General features: G+C 46.7%; 1 protein-coding gene across 1 annotated transcript in view; it reads right to left on the minus strand.

Moving 5' to 3' along the window:
- Positions 1-12614, minus strand: part of LOC140916619 (coagulation factor XIII B chain-like) — a 148434-nt gene extending 135820 nt beyond the window's left edge. The window contains exons 1-5 of the mRNA XM_073358292.1: positions 12281-12614; positions 11632-11814; positions 11278-11490; positions 9415-9588; positions 126-326 (exon numbers count right to left, since the gene is read on the minus strand). Of these exons, the coding sequence (XP_073214393.1) occupies positions 126-326; positions 9415-9588; positions 11278-11490; positions 11632-11814; positions 12281-12527 (1018 nt within the window). The 5' untranslated portion in view covers positions 12528-12614. The remainder of the gene's footprint in view (positions 1-125; positions 327-9414; positions 9589-11277; positions 11491-11631; positions 11815-12280) is intronic.
- Positions 12615-16809: the final 4195 nt, after the last annotated feature.

The following is a 16809-nucleotide window of genomic DNA, read 5'->3' on the forward strand; positions in this document are numbered from 1 at the left end:
TGGAGCAGCGTTGTAGTAACACCCACCCTCCCTCGCAGTCCTGGTTCTGTCCATTGCTGGATATAATTATTAGTTATAGTACAATAGAATTTTTAAGAAAATAATACAAACATATGTTTACTTACTAAGGCATTTTGGCGCAGGAGACCAGCCCGCTTTAGTACATCTGATCAGAGGCCACCTCTCCTCTCTTTCAGATACGTAACCATCAAGACATCTGTAGTAAATTGACACGCCCAACTGTGCTGGAAAGGCTTGTTCTTTGTAATTTTCATAATAGTCAGTTAATACTCCATTTTCTATATGTGGGTAGTCACAGTGTCTCACTTTAAAAAAAGTTTAAAATGTATAATATTAGAAGGTGCACATGGACACTAATTCAAAGAGGTGGAAGGAGAGAAGAACTCTTCCAGGTTACAGCCGCAGTTTCCCCAAATTGTTCCACTGGAGCAGGAGATAGAGCTTTCACCTGGTAGGCAGGGTTTCCAGCCCCCAGAACCCACATGTTGTGTGGGATCTCCGCATGATACAAGGCCATCCACCAGTTGGCAAGAGAGTGTCATGGAGGTGACTGAATTTCCTCCACACAAGACAGGACATGATCCACATACTAAAGGTTCTCTTTATGTGCAGATCCAGATCTTTGGATTAACTCCATGTTTTCCAAGACATCTGTAGTCACATTATCAGAGAATTAATTTATAACACCATTGCTGGGCTCCAAATCCACTTACACCTCTTCCTGTTTTAAACAGCTGTCATTTGTTTGTAATTATCAAAGCCAAATTCTGAAGTCCTTGATAAGTTTTTACTCAGTCCCTACTCAACAAAACTCTTATTACAGCCACTGGGATTTTATCTGAAGAAAGATTGAGTAAACATTTGAGAAAGAACTTCTTGATTTTGCACAGGGAAAAGAACTGCCTGGAAGAATCTGTTGTACGCATTGTTGGTGTTCCCATGTCACTCCCAGGATATTAGAAAGTGAAAGTGGGTGTGGTAATATATTTTATTGGATCAGTTTCTGTTTGTGAGAGAGACAAGCTTTCAAGCTTACACAGAGCTCTTCTTCAGGTAGAGACTGACAGTTCAGAATAAATGAGGAAACAAAAATGGAGGGTACAAATCTAGGGCTGTGGTATATGTAAGTGACTAAGAATCCAATTATGATAATAGGTTTTTATTTTATTTTATACCATTCATACACTCATGGTATCATGCTTGGATGCTGCTACTTGGATGGATAAAACACAGCTACAAATCTTCCCTGTAGAAGGGTTGACTCTAGCACATTTTGTCAAATAAATCATGATGTATATGTTGGTTGTATAGTTATTTACAGCTCCATTCACTTATACCATATCATCTTATTTTCACAGGTGCTTCATCCAAGTCCATCAAAGTAAATAAGGAAAGTAAATAAATAAGTGTTATTTACTCCTTCTCATAACACAAGAACTAAGGGTTACCAAATGAAATTAAAAGGCAGCAGGTTTAAAACGAACAAAAAAGTATTTCTTCACACAACACACAATCAACCTGTGGAACTCTTTGCCAGAGGATGTAGTGAAAGCCAAGATTATAACAGGTTTCAAAAAGGAACTATATAAGTTCATGGAAGATAGGTCCATCAATGGCTTTTAGCTAGGATGGGCAGGGATGGTGTCCCTAGCCTCTGTTTGCCAGAAGCTGGGAATGGGTGACAGGGTATGGATCATTTAATGATTACCTGTTCTGTTCATTCCGTCTGGGGCACCTGGCATTGGCCACTGTCGGTAGACAGGATACTGGGCTGGATGGACCTTTGGTGTAGTGCTTGGGGGGGATATTTTTGGGGAAAGATGTCTCCAAGTGGGCTCTTTCCCTGTTCTTTGTTTAACATGCTTGGTGGTGGCAGCATAGGGAGAAGAATCTGTTGTATACATTGTTGGTGTAGCCATGTCAGTCCCAGGATATTAGAGAGACAAAGTGGGTGTGGTAATATCTTTTATTGGGCCAGTTTCTGTTTTTGAGAGAGACAAGCTTTCAAGCTTACACAGAGCTCTTCTTCAGGAAGAGACTGTGACAATTCAGAATAAATGAGGAAACAAAAATGGATGGGTAGCGAGGTGGACACCAGCTCGAGCCCAGAGGGGTTAAAACAGCCCTGAGAGAGGGCTACTGCAGAAGAAAGGCAGCAGGGCTCATTGGGGAAGCAGCCTCAGCTGGGGGGGCTACACCCCAATCAGGGCCCAGCTGGCTCTGTAAAGGCTGTGAGCCAGAGGCCCAGGAGACTCTCTCTAGCTTCTCAGAGGGACGGACCTGGCTGCAGGGATCTAAGCAGAGTACTTAGACTGGAGCAGGGCTGGGAAAGGGCTGAGGAGCTGGGGCACTCCAGGCAGGAAAGCCCCAGGCTGCGGCCTAGCATTAGGCCCAACAGTTACTGGGGTTGCAGGGGACAGCCCAAGGTTAGACAGATGCAGCAGGTCCAAACAAAACCTTGCCTGTGATGAGTGGCTCATACTGCAGTCTGCCCAGGGCAGGGACTAGCTGGTGACTGGCAGAAGCCTATGACTGAGGCAAGGTAGGGATAGTGGATGAGGGGTTCCCCTTGGAGGGGGAGATCCAGAACTGTGGGGTACAGCCAGGAGGCAACACCCAGTGAAAGAGGTACCGGGGTCCTGGGAGGGACACAGGAGCCAGCAGCAAGGTGAGATACCAGCCTGAAAAGGGCGCTCTGGAGGCTGGAACGCTAATTCCCAAGGACAACCAGCAGGCGGCACCGCTGGTGAGTCCTTGCCCGGTTACAGGATGGTACAGATCTAGGGCTGTGGTATATGTAAGTGACTCAGAATCCAGTTATCATAATAGGTTTTCATTTTCTTTTATATCATTCATACAGTAATGGTATCGTGCTTGGCATGCTATCATTTGGATGGATAAAATACACAGCTACAATCTTCCCTGCAGAAGGGTTGAGTCTAGCACATTTTGTCAAATAAATCATGGTGTATATGTTGGTTGTATAGTTATTTACAGCGCCATTAACTTATACTGTATCATCTTATTTTCACAGGTGCTTTATCTAAGTACATCAAAGTAAATAAGGAGTAAAAAAAAAACGGTTACTTACTTTCTTGTAACTGTTGTTCTTCGAGATGTGTTGTTCACATCCATTCCACATTAGGTGTGTGCGCACTGCGTTCACAAGTGTCGGAAACTTTTTCCGGGGCCCCCCGAGTGGCGCCACTGTGCCGTGCAATTATACCCCTGCCGGCCCGACCCCCTCCAGTTTCTTCTTGCCGGCGACTCCGACAGAGGGGTAGGAGGGTGGGTGGTGGAAGGGACATGAACAACACATCTCAAAGAACAACCGTTATGAGAAAGCAAGTAACCATTTTTTCTTCTTCAACTGCTTGTTCACATCCATTCCACAAGCAGGTGAATTACAAGCTTTCCTCTGGAGGAGGGTAGGAGTTACGGAACAACTGCTCAAAGGACAGCTCTGCCAACTGCCACGTCCTCTCTGGCCTGCTGGTTGACCACATAGTGGGTCGTGAAGGTGTGCACCGAGGACCAGGTGGCTGCTCTGCACATTTCCTGGATCGGGACCTGTGACAGGAACGCCATGGAAGTCGCTTGTGCCCTGGTCTAGTGGGCCATGACCGCCGGGGCCGGAACACCTGCGAGCTCATAGCACTCCCGGATGCAGCTTGTAATCCAAGATGAGATCTGCTGCGCTGACACTGGGAGGCCTTTCATCCTCTCGGCTACGGCCATGAACAGCTGCGTGGATTTGTGAAAGGGCTTGGTGCTCTCCAAATAGAACACCAGAGCTCGACGCACATCCATGGTGTGCAAGCTGCGGTGACTCGGGTCCGTATGGGGTTTTGGGAAGAACACCGGCAGACAAATGGAATTGAGAGACCACCTTAGGGAGGAACTTGGGCTGTGGCCGGCGCTGCACCTTGTCCTTGTGAAATACTGTATACGGTGGCTCAGAGGTGAAGGCCCTCAGTTCTGACACCCTTCTGGCTGAGGTAATGGCAACCAGAAATGCCACCTTCCAGGTAAGGTGGAGGAGAGAACAGATAGCGAGGGGCTCAAAAGGGGGTCCAATGAGTTTAGAAAGGACCATGTTAAGGTTGGATGGAGGGACTGGGGGGCGGGAGTACGGAAACACCCTCTCCAACCCTTTAAGGAACCGTCCCACTATTGGGTGAGAAAACACCGAGCCCCCCGAGAACCCCAGATGGAAGGCAGAGATGGCCACCAGGTGCACTCTAAGTGAGGACGGGGTTAGCCCTTGCTGCTTGAGGTGCAGGAGGTACTCCAGGATGGCCTCCACTGGGGCCTGGCCCGGCCACATCTGTTGGGGTTCACACCAAGACGAGAACCTTTTCCACTTGGACATATAGGCCACCCTGGTAGAGGGCTTTCTACTACCAAACAGAATCTGCTGCACGGGAAGGGAGCACTGGCTCTCCAGGGCGTTTAGCCACAGAGCCTCCATGCTGTCAGGTGCAGTGAGTGTAGGTCGTGGTGGAGAAGCCGCCCACCGTCCTGTGTAATGAGATCCCAGTGTAGGGGCAGAACTACTGGGGCCTCCACCGACAGCTCTAGGAGCGATGCATACCAGTGCTGCCGGGCCCAGGCTGGGGCGATGAGGATCACACCTTGAGCAGGACCTTGTGCACCAAGGTGAGTGGGGGGAAAGCATACATCAAGCCCCCTCTCCACGGGATCGCAAATGCATCCGCGAGCGAACCCGGGCTGCAGCCCTGGGACGAGCAGAACCGCGGGCACTGGGCATGGGCCCTGGTGGCAAACAGGTCTAGCCGGGGAAACCCTCACCAGCGGAAGAGCGAAAGCACGATGTCCGCCCTGAACATCCACTCGTGCATGTGGTACAACCTGCTGAGGGAGTCCGCCAGCTCGTTTCGTACCCCCGGGAGATAGGATGCCTCGAGGAACGAGCCCCGCCCTGCTTGTTTATATAAAACATGGCAGTAGTGTTATCTACCAGAACTGTCACGCTGTGACCACTCAGAGTGGCGTGAAAGGTCTGGCAGGTGAGACAAACTGCCCTGAACTCCTTCACATTGATATAGAGCGACCGCTCTGCTCTGGACCACAACCCCTGCATCATGAGGTCCCCCAGGTGAGCCCCCCATCCATGGTCTGACACGTCCATCACCAGCGTCAGGTCCGGTTGTGGGGCAGCAAAGGGGATGCCTTCGCAAATCACAGGCTGGGACTGCCACCACAGCAAGAAGTCCAGCACATCCCTTGGGGCTGTCACTATCAAGTCCAGGGGGTCCCTGCCTGGGCGGTACACCCGAGCGAGGCACGCCTGCAGAGTTCTGAGTCTCAGTCTGGCATGCCTGACTACGTGCGTTCATGCTGCCATGTGGCCCACCAGCCACAGGCAGCACCTGGCCATTGTCATTGGAAACTGGCACAGGGAGGCCACTGCTTGTTGGATAGCCCGGAATTGGGATACTGGAAGGCTTGCCGTGGCCTGCACCACATCCAGGACCTCCCCTATGAATTCCACTCTCTGCGTGGGTACGAGCGTGGACTTGGGGATGTTGACCAGGAGCCCTAGCTTGCGGAACAATCTCAGGGCCACCTCCACATGGCCCCGCACTTCCGCCTCGGATCAGCCCGCCAGGAGCCAGTCATCGAGGTACGGGTACACCCAGATTCTCTGCCTCCATAAGAAGGCCGCCACCACCACCACCATGCACTTCGTGAGCACCCTTGGGGCAGTGGCTCGACCGAATGGGAGAACCGCAAACTGGTAATGTTCTTGGCCCACGGTGAAATGTAGGAACCACCAATGTGCTGGGTGGATGGCGATATGAAAGTACGTGTCCTTCATGTCGAGGGCAGCATACCAGTTCCCTGGATCCAGGGAAGGGATGATGGTGCTCGTGAGAGGGGTCCCTGAAGAGGGAGGGGGAAAGAGAGTGGGAGTGAGGCAGGGAGGGAAGAGAATTGCAGCGAGTACCCGTTCCACACCGTGCATAAGACTCAATGGTCTGACGTAATGGTGGACCACGCACGGGAGAAACGGGCCAGGTGGTTCAGGAAACAAAGGGATGGATCCGGTGACTGGTCTGGTACACTGTCCTCGAGCGCACCTTCAAAAGCCTGGCTTAGTGCCCGGCTGGGGTTTGTGCTGGCCTTGGTTCTGGCCCGGCGCATTATTGTTACTATTCTTGTTGCGCCATCACCTGTTATCCCTGCCTCGCTTACGGAGAGGCTCATGCCTATGGCGAGGTTGGTACTGGCGTTGAGGGGGAGGCTGCGGCTTAAAGGGCTTCCTCTCGGTCGCCGGGGTGTGTATACCCAGCGACTTAAACATAGCTCGCGAGTCCTTGAGGCTGTGCAGCCTCGTGTCTGTCTGGTCCAAGAAGAGCCCAGACCCTTCGAAGGGGTGGTCCTGGAGTGTATTCTGGACCTCGGGCGGCAGGCCTGACTCCTGAAGCCATGCCAAGCACCTCATGACTACCCCTGACACGATTGTTCTCGCTGCCGCATCTGCCAAATCCAGGGAGGCCTGGAGAGAGGTCTTGGCTACTGCCTTGCCCTCGTCCACCAGGACCATGAACTCCTGTTGGGAACCTTGTGGAAGGTTGTCCTTAAACTTCCCCACCGCGGCCCAGGAGTTGAAATTGTGCCTGTTGAGGATGGCCTGCTGGTTCGCAATCCTCAACTGAAGGCCCCCAGATGAGTACACCTTTCTGCCAAACAGGTCCTGGCGTTTCGCCTCCTTGGCCTTAGGGGCCGGGGATTGCTGTCCATGGTGCTCTCATTTGTTTACCGCTGAGACCACTAAGGAGCATGGACTTGGGTGGCAGAACAGGAACTCATAGCCCTTAGAAGGGGCAAAGTATTTACGCTCCACTCTCTTGGCTGTTGGAGCGCTGGAGGCCGGGGTCTGCCATATAGTCTTATAGTTGGACTGAATGGTCTTAATGAGTGGGAGCGCTATTCTGAATGGACCTTCAGGGCTCAAAATGTCTACCATGGAGTCTTCCTAATCAACTGTCTCCTAGGCCTGCAACCCCAAGTTCTGGGCGACCCTGCGCAGCAATTCCTGGTGGGTCTATCGGTGGAGGGCTGGACACCTCTATACCCGCCACCGCCTCATCCCGGGAAGACGAGGAGGTTAGCTGCTGCTTGACCCCCTCGGTTGATCCTCCTGCTTCCCTTCTTCTGTGGAGGGGTCTCGGCTCAGGCCGGGGCGGGAGTCCATGGGATGGCACTGGACTCGGTGCCGGTCTCTCCCATTTACCCTGGGGGGATGCTGGAGGCCTGGATACTATAGCCTCTGTCACCATCTGGCATCGGTGTGGGGACCGGGACCGCTGCACCAAGTAACTTGCCCTGGACGGGGCCCCTTGGTGCTCCTCATAGGCTCAGAGGGTCCAGAAGGGCCAATGGCCTGGCAGCCCCCATTGGGGTTACCAGCCCACCTGAGGGTCCCTGCTGTCTGGGGCCCGGTGTGGGTAGCTGTAGCAGCCAGAGTCGGAGCTGGACTGCGGTGATGCCAATCGCGAAGGCCATGGCAGTGCCAATGACCTGTGTCGGTGGGAGAACGAGCAGCTCCTGGCTGAGCGGGAGCAGTACTGGTATCAGGACCAGGACTGGTGCTGGCGTTTCCTGGACCGGGACAGTCTGTGGGAGTCCTCTGGTGAGGGCAGTCTCAACTCCTCCCAGTGCCAGTCTCTGGGTGGTGCCGGAGAGCAGCATGCACTTTCTGGTGCTTCCTCGCACCGACCCACTGCCGGTGCTGCAACCTCCTTCTGGGCCGCTGGCAACTGTGAGTCCGCGGAGTCGGAGCTCCACCGGGACCAACTCTGGGAGCAGCGCCGGGATGGTATACTTGAGTGGCACACCATTGTCAGCTTACCCCTCGACGGCACCCGAGGCATGGGTGCCGGAGGGTTCTCCCCATATGGGAGGGGGCTCGCCACCGACAGCTCATTGAGGTCCTTTGCAGCCTCAAAGGTGCCAGGCATAGAGGGCTGATCCGTTATGCCCTCGAGCCCATTGTCCGCACTGAGCTCACTTAGGTCTGGGCCCGGTGGGGCTTGTGCTGCCAGGACCACCTGTGTCAGCGCCAGTACCGGGCCTTCCCACTCTTGTTGGTGCTCGGTACCTTGGGAGGTACCGGCCTCCTGTGCGGGGAACGACCGCGCCTTCCTTTTGGCTGCGCCAGGGGCTGCACCGCGGAGGACAAGCGGTGCTGGGGCCTAGCCTGGCGCTCTGGGGCCGACAGTTTACGGTGCTTAGCAGGTGCCGGGTCTTTCGACAGCTCCGGAGCACTACACACCGAGGAAGCCTGAGCCGGTGTCAGGCGCTCCAGGCCTGGCAGCTGCAATGCGGCCTCCATCAACAGCTGCTTTAAACGAAAGTCTCTTTCTTTCCTTGTTCTTGGCTTAAACGCCTTGCAAATCCTACGCCGTTCAGTTTGATGTCCGTCCTCCAGGCAACATACACAGGAGTCATGGGGGTCACTAACTGGCATAGGTTTGCGGCACATGGCACAAGCCTTGAAGCCGTGGGCCTGCGGCATGGGTGCTGGAAGCCTCCAAGCACTTAATGATTTAAGTGTCCATAATAGGTATGTTAACGAACTGCTAACAGCTACTCTAAAGGCTAAGGGACTGCTCTTCTACGAGAGAGCGAGCGCCACGGACGGTAAGAAGGAACCGGAGGGGGTCGGGCCGGCGGGGGATATATGCACGGCCCAGTGGCGCCACTCGGGGGGCCCCACTGGCCTGACGGGAGCCGCTAAGGGGAACAGTTTCCAACGCTCGTGCACGCGGCGCACGCACATCTAATGTGGAATGGACGTGAACAAGCACTCGAAGAAGAACTACTGCTTTCAAATTCTCTTGCTCCGGACACATGGTACATGAGTAAACCCTCAGTGGAATACTATAGGGATCATCATTCAAAGAAAAAGGAGCAGTTGTTGTGGAAGGGTGTGGGGTGAGGCTATGGAGAGGAAAGGTCATCCTCCAGTTTTGGAAGTTGCTGTATCTTGCCTGACATCTGACTGATCCCAATGCATTTTACCAAGTCAGCAGCCTACTATATATGGTGATTGGAGACATCTACATTTGCTTATACATTCGCCAGTTTCATCCATAGCTTTAAAGACAAGAAAAATAAGTTATTTCACAAAATAAATGGCCTGGAATACAGACCCAATCCATTTTTGTAAATGACAAAATAATACAAATGTACCTGTCAGTTCTATGTACTGTCAAAGGAAAGGGGCAAACACCTGACCAAGTACCCACAATTGACATTTTAAAAAAATACTAGGTTAGCAAGTGCATTCTCGATCTGATATGTTTAGTATATGGAGTTGGGTTTTACATTTGTTCAGCAAGATAAGACATAAATGCAACTTACTGCTACACCGTGGAGGAGGCAACCAGCCATTCTTTGTGCATTCAGCTGTATCTTGGTCATTATTAGTGTGAAATCCACGATTACACGTAATTATAAGGACATCACCATCCCTATATACATTCCTTTGAGGTCTGAATCTACCATTAACAACTTCTGGAGGATCACATACACTTTCTAATGAGAATGAGACAAATACATTTTACAAATGAAAATAGGCCAGTAGGCTGTACAGTCCATCAGCAATTATTGTGATTTATCTCTGAATAAAACATATGGAAATTGCACAGGAGGGAAGATACAATGTTCCCTACTTTTACTGTAATGCTGTTTAAGAAGTTGCCAAATAGAATTTGGACGTACTGATTTTTAATTGAGCAATACACATGCCACAGCTGTTCAAAAATTTTCATTCAAAACTATTGCTTTTAAATGAGAAATGGTCTTTTTTTCTAAACCAATTACTTTCACAAATAAGGTTTGGTTGTGTTTTTTTTGGTTTGAATTTTTCCAGTTTCTCATAAAAATTGAATATTTTAAATTTTGGGTTTTTTTCTCCTTTCTACTCCCATTTTCCCCTTTTTACTAAATACAATAGATTGAATGGTGTCGAGGGCTTTTTCCTCCGCTTTTTCTTTTTTTCATCTTTGTATAGTTACAGAGTAGAAAAATCAAAGTTGGAGGAGTTTTCAAAATTTCCAGAGTGGAAAAAGTGAGATGAAACCCTGGAGATTATGCATTAAGATTAAAAAAAAAAAAAGAAGGAGGAGGATTGATGGGAAAAAATAACATTCAAAATATTGAAATTAAAATGTATATATTTTATAGAAAAAAATGAAATTGCTCTATTTCAAACCCTGCAAAATGGTAAAAGCATCAGCTGTCAACACTTTTCACAAAATTGCTTCTGCATTTTTCACCCAGCTCTGGTAAATATGCTGTGTCAGGGCTGGTAGCATAGAAATTGAAAGGACATTGTGTTATCTGTAGTTACAAACTGTTACATCCAGCACTTGACCATACTATCAGAGGCAGATTACTGTTTTGTGGGGCCCTGGGCCAGAGCAAGTGGGCCCCACCCCTTCCACCTGCAGTCCCCCCCACCCAACCGGGCGCTCCTTCCGGGGAGCAAGGTCAGGGCGCAGGGGCTTGCCCAGCTCTGCCTACCCAGTGCCCCTGCCAGGGAGAGGGGACGGGGCACAGGTGCTTTCCCTGATCCCCAGCAGGAGCTCTGGGAGGACGGAGCGGAACAGAGCACAGGGCTGCCCATTTTTCCAGGGCCCCCCGAATAAGCCAGGGCCTCTGGGCATGGGCCCCGTTGGCCCAGTGACTAATCCATCACTGCATGCCATCTGTACACTGCTCCCACTCCCAGCACTTTCATAACCAATAGCGACAAACCAAGCTCCAGGCACAAACTCGGTTTTCCCATTATAGACCCAAGTTCTGTTATCAAAAGAGGGCTGAGCTGCTCCGAACACTGTTGCTGAGAAAGCCTCTGAGTAGTGCCATTAAATACTCCATGTATAGATTCAGTAACATCTGAAATAGCCTTAGATTTGCCTAGTTACAGACAGTAACTCATTTACACTTTTAAAATTGTTGTACAACAAATTAAAGCCACTTGGTTATTAAATTAATTTGAGGGGCCAGAGTGGAGCAGGGAGACTCTGCCTCACAGTGTCTATTAGCCCCTAAAATGTAATTAGCTTAACACAAGTCCAGTCTGGAAGGCTTTCCCCACTGCATTGTAGGGATGAGAGCAAAGAAGCAGCTCTTTCACATTCACATATTCCTATCATTGCAGAGTGCTTTCTATTGAAAGCAGGATATTTGAGATATCCACTACGGCCCATCTCCACCTACCTTTGCATTCCGGATAGACAATTGGATTTCCACGGCACTGCACCATAAAAGTAGATTGAGATAAATTAGTTGCAAGTGCATATCCTGGTTTGCAGCGAAGCTCAAGAAAATCACCACGTTTTAGGTACATCCATTGCAATATGGTCTCATTTGCTGTCCCATTCAACTCTACCATCTGGTTTTCCATTTCTTCCACTGAGATAGCACATGGCTCTAAAACAAGATAAAGGTATGGTTTTCTTGGTAATGCCCCAAGTAAGCACATTGAAGAAATGTGTTTACACAAGTGATGAGTCTGATTCAGTGAATCTCTCCATAAACCTCAAAGCCTAAGAAAGCAGTATCTTTTTTTACCTAAACAAAGTGGTGCTTTTGTCCAATTCCCATTGTCACAAAACGATCTGTTCTGTCCTTCCATTGCATAAAATTTTTGGCATTTGAATTCTACAAAGGAGCCAGATGTGTATCCTTTTTCCAAGAAAGTAGTTATGTCTCCATTCTCAATAGTAGGTGGACGGCTACAGTTTTTTCCTCTTTCTAAAAGGAAAAAATGACAATTATAATCATCTTATGCAAAAATGGTTATGATGTAATTTTTTGGCTTTGGTACTGCACGTGGAAAATGGCTCCTTGTCCAAGGTTAGGGAAACCACTTGTAAAAACCTCATGTGGCTGAGCTAGGCACAATGACCAAAATACTAAGGGCCTCATCCTCAGCTGGTGTAGAGCAGCACAAGGTCTATGTACCATTTATGTCCTACCTTGTGCTGGCCCTCTGAACAGCAATGAATTCACCCTGAATGAGGCAGGAGCGCTGTGGAAAATACAGTATACCATCATGGAAGTGATGCCTACAGAGGGTGATGCAGTGCCTCGTGAGTGATTATCGCTAAAGGAAGGGGCGGGTGTCACAGTCCAGAACACTACATGCACCTACTTGACTGTACACAAGAAATCAAATAAAACTGAGAAACTGAATTATCAAAATACAGTGCAGATTTACCAGAGATACATAAAGGTAAATCCATGTGCCCATTAGCACACTTCCTGACTGAAGAGGTGGTGAGGGTATATCCTTCACTGCACATAAATTCCAGTGTGTGGTCACTCTGAATCAGCTGTGCATGTCTTTGGCCATTGGACAGAAGCAGATTTTTGGTCTCCAGTTGCTGTTTTGTGAGGCTACACAGTGCTAAAGAAAAACCAGAAAAAATGAAAATGATAGAGCCTGATTTTTCAGTGTCCTTCATCTTGTGCAGCCATTTACCTGCTCTGTAGTGAGTCACTGCAAAACATGCCCATTCTGCTTTGTACTCTTTCTCTGCAGGGTGTAAATTGTTTGTAAGATGCAAGGCAGTGGGGAATCAGACCCATTATCTTCATCAAGATATAGATTAAAATGTATTTCTAACAACAACGAAAAAATTCACATTGCTGAGAAGGAAAAAAGAGGTATTTCTAAATGTTAATTTAGATGTGTGTGTATATGTATATACATACATGCACACACAAACACATAATGCAGTGCTGCCAACTCTCATGATAGATCTGTAGTGATATCTGGGGCATTTTTAAATCCCCAGTTCCAGGAGTCAAGTGAATACAGAGGAATCCCATCTTTTGTTTAATAAAGTAAGTTTCTAGTCAATTCAATTATTTAGAAAAGCTCGAAAACACGATCCCAGTGTACCTTAAGGCTCAAAAAGCAGAAGGTAAATAAAAATACCCAAAAGGTAGTATTTTTTTTAATGAATTTCATTATTTTTAAACTAGTCTCATGAATTCTGGAATCTTGGGGTTAGCAATACTGAATAGATAGCAGGAAAATAGGATTTTACCAAGAAAGTATTATCTCAACCATAACTAACACATGGGTCACTAGTTTGATACTATATTCAGTGATAGGGCACTAACAAATACATTTATCCACATATACAAAAGAAAATTTCAAAATACTATGTATATCTGGGAATGTACCCTCGTCCAAATCTAGTAGCCCAAACTCCCACACAAAATTAACAGGAATACTTGTGGCACCTTAGAGACTAACCAATTTATTAGAGCATAAGCTTTTGTGAGCTACAGCCCACTTTATCAGATGCATAGAATGGAACATATAGTAAGATATATATCTATACACACACACACACATATACAGATAAATTGGAAGTTACCATACAAACTGTGAGAGGCTAATTAGTTAAGATGAGCTATTATCAGCAGGAGAAAAAACTTTTATAGTGATAATCAAGCTGGCCCATTTAGACAGTTAACAAGAAGGTGTGGGGATACTTAAGGAATAAAAGGAATATATATATATACTATAAGTTCCATTCTATGCATCCGATGAAGTGGGCTGTAGCCCAAGAAAGTTTATGCTCTAATAGATTTGTTAGTCTCTAAGATGCCACAAGTACTCCTGTTCTTTTTGTGGATACATACTAACATGGCTGCTACTCTGAAACCGGTCATATAAAATTAATTATTCACTCAATAAAACAGAAATCATAACCTTAATTTATTACAAATGACAAGGAAATAAGTCCTAAAACAGAGAAATCCCTAAAGAGGAGAAACTGATTATGTATGTTTATTGGCCAATGGCAAGCAAGGGCCTGCTCTTGCAAACTGGACGCATGCACGAGATTCCAATGAGGCCAATGAGACTACTTACATTCGAAGAACTTTTGTGAATAGGAATTGCAGGAGTGCATCTAGGGCCTGCTCTTGCTGCTGGTGAAGTCAGTGGGAACCAGATTGGTATAGACTTTGTCAGCAAGCCCATTTGTTCCTCCATACTGTAGCTGGTATTTTCCAGGACTTGCTGAAATTAGCCATTTCTTGATGGAAAGGCCTCAGCCGTCCCATTCCTACACTACTCAAAGGTGCATCAATCATATGAAATGAAAAGAGGCACTAAAAAGTCATCAGAAGAAATAGAAGTTCTAAAATCCTACATCATACACACTATATATATGAAGACTTAGACATGGAAAGGGCAGGGTAAAAGGAACAGTAATAAATCAATAAAATTAATTCCTGCTATACTTACCTGCCAGGACTGAAGTTTGGTATTCAGTAATTTCCCCTCACAGATGATAACATCACAAATACCTAATATAGGTGTTTTAGGTGTTAATAGTGTCAAGAGATGGCAACAGTTATAGGAGAAGATACACAGATCACTGAATTCAGGTCTTTGCAACTTAACAAGCATTTCATCTCATCAATTAAATTCAAGGGGTTGTCAAAATCAGCAGTAGGCTGAGCTCCAAAATCCCCAATGCTGCATTAAGAATAAATGATTTCTCATTAGAATCAGTCTCTTACATTTCCAAACCTCACTTCAGTACAAGTGAGCACAGACATTGCCTCGTGCCAGAGTAAGTGTGTAAAATCAAATCACTCACCTGCACGCAGTTTCTACGTAGTCAGGAGACAATCAAAGCCATATTAGGCAGTGTACAGTGTTTGGGGACAGTCACATGGATGTGACACAATAGCTTACATGGGTCTCTAAGCAACATACCATTATGTGCAGATTTATGCAATAACCAATATACACATCCATCTGGTTTGTATATAACTTTGTCTAAGTCAAGTAGCCAGGATTTCAATTATCCGAGTTCCTAACAAGTAGCATAATCTTACAGTATCCCCTAAAAAGATGAGACGCCCCTGTACAATACCAAGTAGTTCTAGGATACTTTGCTTTTAATAAGACTCCCTCTTATACAGTGTAAGTAAAAATATCACATATGTTCAGTTTCCTGAACATTACAGTGCTAAACTAGCAGGGTATCAGCTAATTTGTTTAGTAAACTATATTAAAAGAAAATCAACTCACAGCCCCTCTCTAATAACAAAAACTAATATAAACAACAAGGAGTCTGGTGGCATCTTAACGACTAACAGATTTATTTGGGCATAAGCTTTCGTGGGTAAAACACCACTTCTTCAAATGCAACACTAATATAGAATTCATGGACTTTCTAATAGAATTTTGGAATTGTAATCACTTCCATGCCTATGACAGTAATGCATATGTAAAAAATAAACAATAGTTAGTTGGACCTTTGCAGGGATGTTGAATATCTCACTTCTTTACACACCACAGCTGTAGTATGTATATAGTGCACATCCCCAGGTTTATCTAGGCATATCCAGTTAGCACATCCCCCTCACTCAGTGGCTTTTGCCCTGCTTTCAGGGGAGGACTTTTAGCAGTGAAGCAGGCCATGATAAATGGAGAGATGCACCCCTCTGTACCCCTTTCCAAGGTACAGCCTTAGGGGGCCCATCAACTCCTATGATGTCACTGAAATGAGGATCTTGATAAATATTATTTGCCAATTTCTCCTAATGCTGCAGCCCTCTTCTCTTTGTTATGATGATACAATGGTGTTTCATCGCCATATTCTTTGTTATGGATATTTTTAAACCTTGCCTCCAGTATTCAGATCCTGTGTTGTTGCTCGCATTTAGGGTTATTAACAACAGAAATCTTTGAATTTGATAAAATGGAGAAATGGAGTAATATAAATAAATAAATTTAGATGTTCTTTTGTCTTGTTATAAAAGAGACCCACCTAATTTAAATTTCATATTTGAAACTATTTGGTGATCTGCAGAGATCTCATCAATAGAAATTCCTAGGGACCAGATATGGCTTGAGCCATAAACGAGATAGTTGGATCCTAGGATCAAGTGTGGTCCATCGGACACAGGAATCTGCCCTGAATTCTGGTACCACTACCCCGGTCCCTCATAGTTGAGGAGCATTTGAATTCATGGGTTTGATTTGGGTCCATCTCTACGAAAGAACCAGCCTGTGGGAAAAAGCAAAAAAGCAGTTCCCCTTACCCAAACACTGTGGTGCAGGTTTCCAGGTTTTCCCACTGCATGTGATCCATTCAGTTCCCATCAGGCTGTATCCAGGATTGCACTTGTACTGCACTTTGTCACCTTCTCTGTACTAAAACCAACACCTGGAACTGCTCACTACACAGCAAAAATACACATAGCAGAAAGAGGAGGTCTAGAGATGGGCAACCATGATGAGGAGCATGGAAAGAGCCAGAAACCTGGGACAATGAGGAATTTATTAATATGCTACATGGTCCTGCTCCAAAGAAAATCTTTGTTCAGATCCACAACAGTATTCTCTGAAATGGGTAAAAGCCCCTTTGCAATTCTTCCATAAACATCCTTGTAATTTAGAAGAAAAAATGGGATTATGAATATAACCAATGGAGTTAATGTCGGGATACAGTCAAAAAGTAGATGAGCAGGAGATGAATTGGGTCTCATATGTATAACAGGGTTGGGGTGGAAAGCAGCATACAACAATAAATATGGAGGTCTCGCTGCATTATATAATGTGGGCTCCAATATTGACCCCTCTTTTATCCCATTTGATGGTCTGGTCCTCGTTTACCAACTAAATTGATACATGCTGTCCTTTCTTCTGTAGGGTGGATTGCACAATGTCTTAAAGATGGATGGGTCCTTTACCAAAGTGTTTCCATGAGT

This window comes from Lepidochelys kempii, chromosome 8 (assembly GCF_965140265.1).
Source record: "Lepidochelys kempii isolate rLepKem1 chromosome 8, rLepKem1.hap2, whole genome shotgun sequence".
Lineage (NCBI taxonomy): Eukaryota > Metazoa > Chordata > Testudines > Cheloniidae > Lepidochelys > Lepidochelys kempii.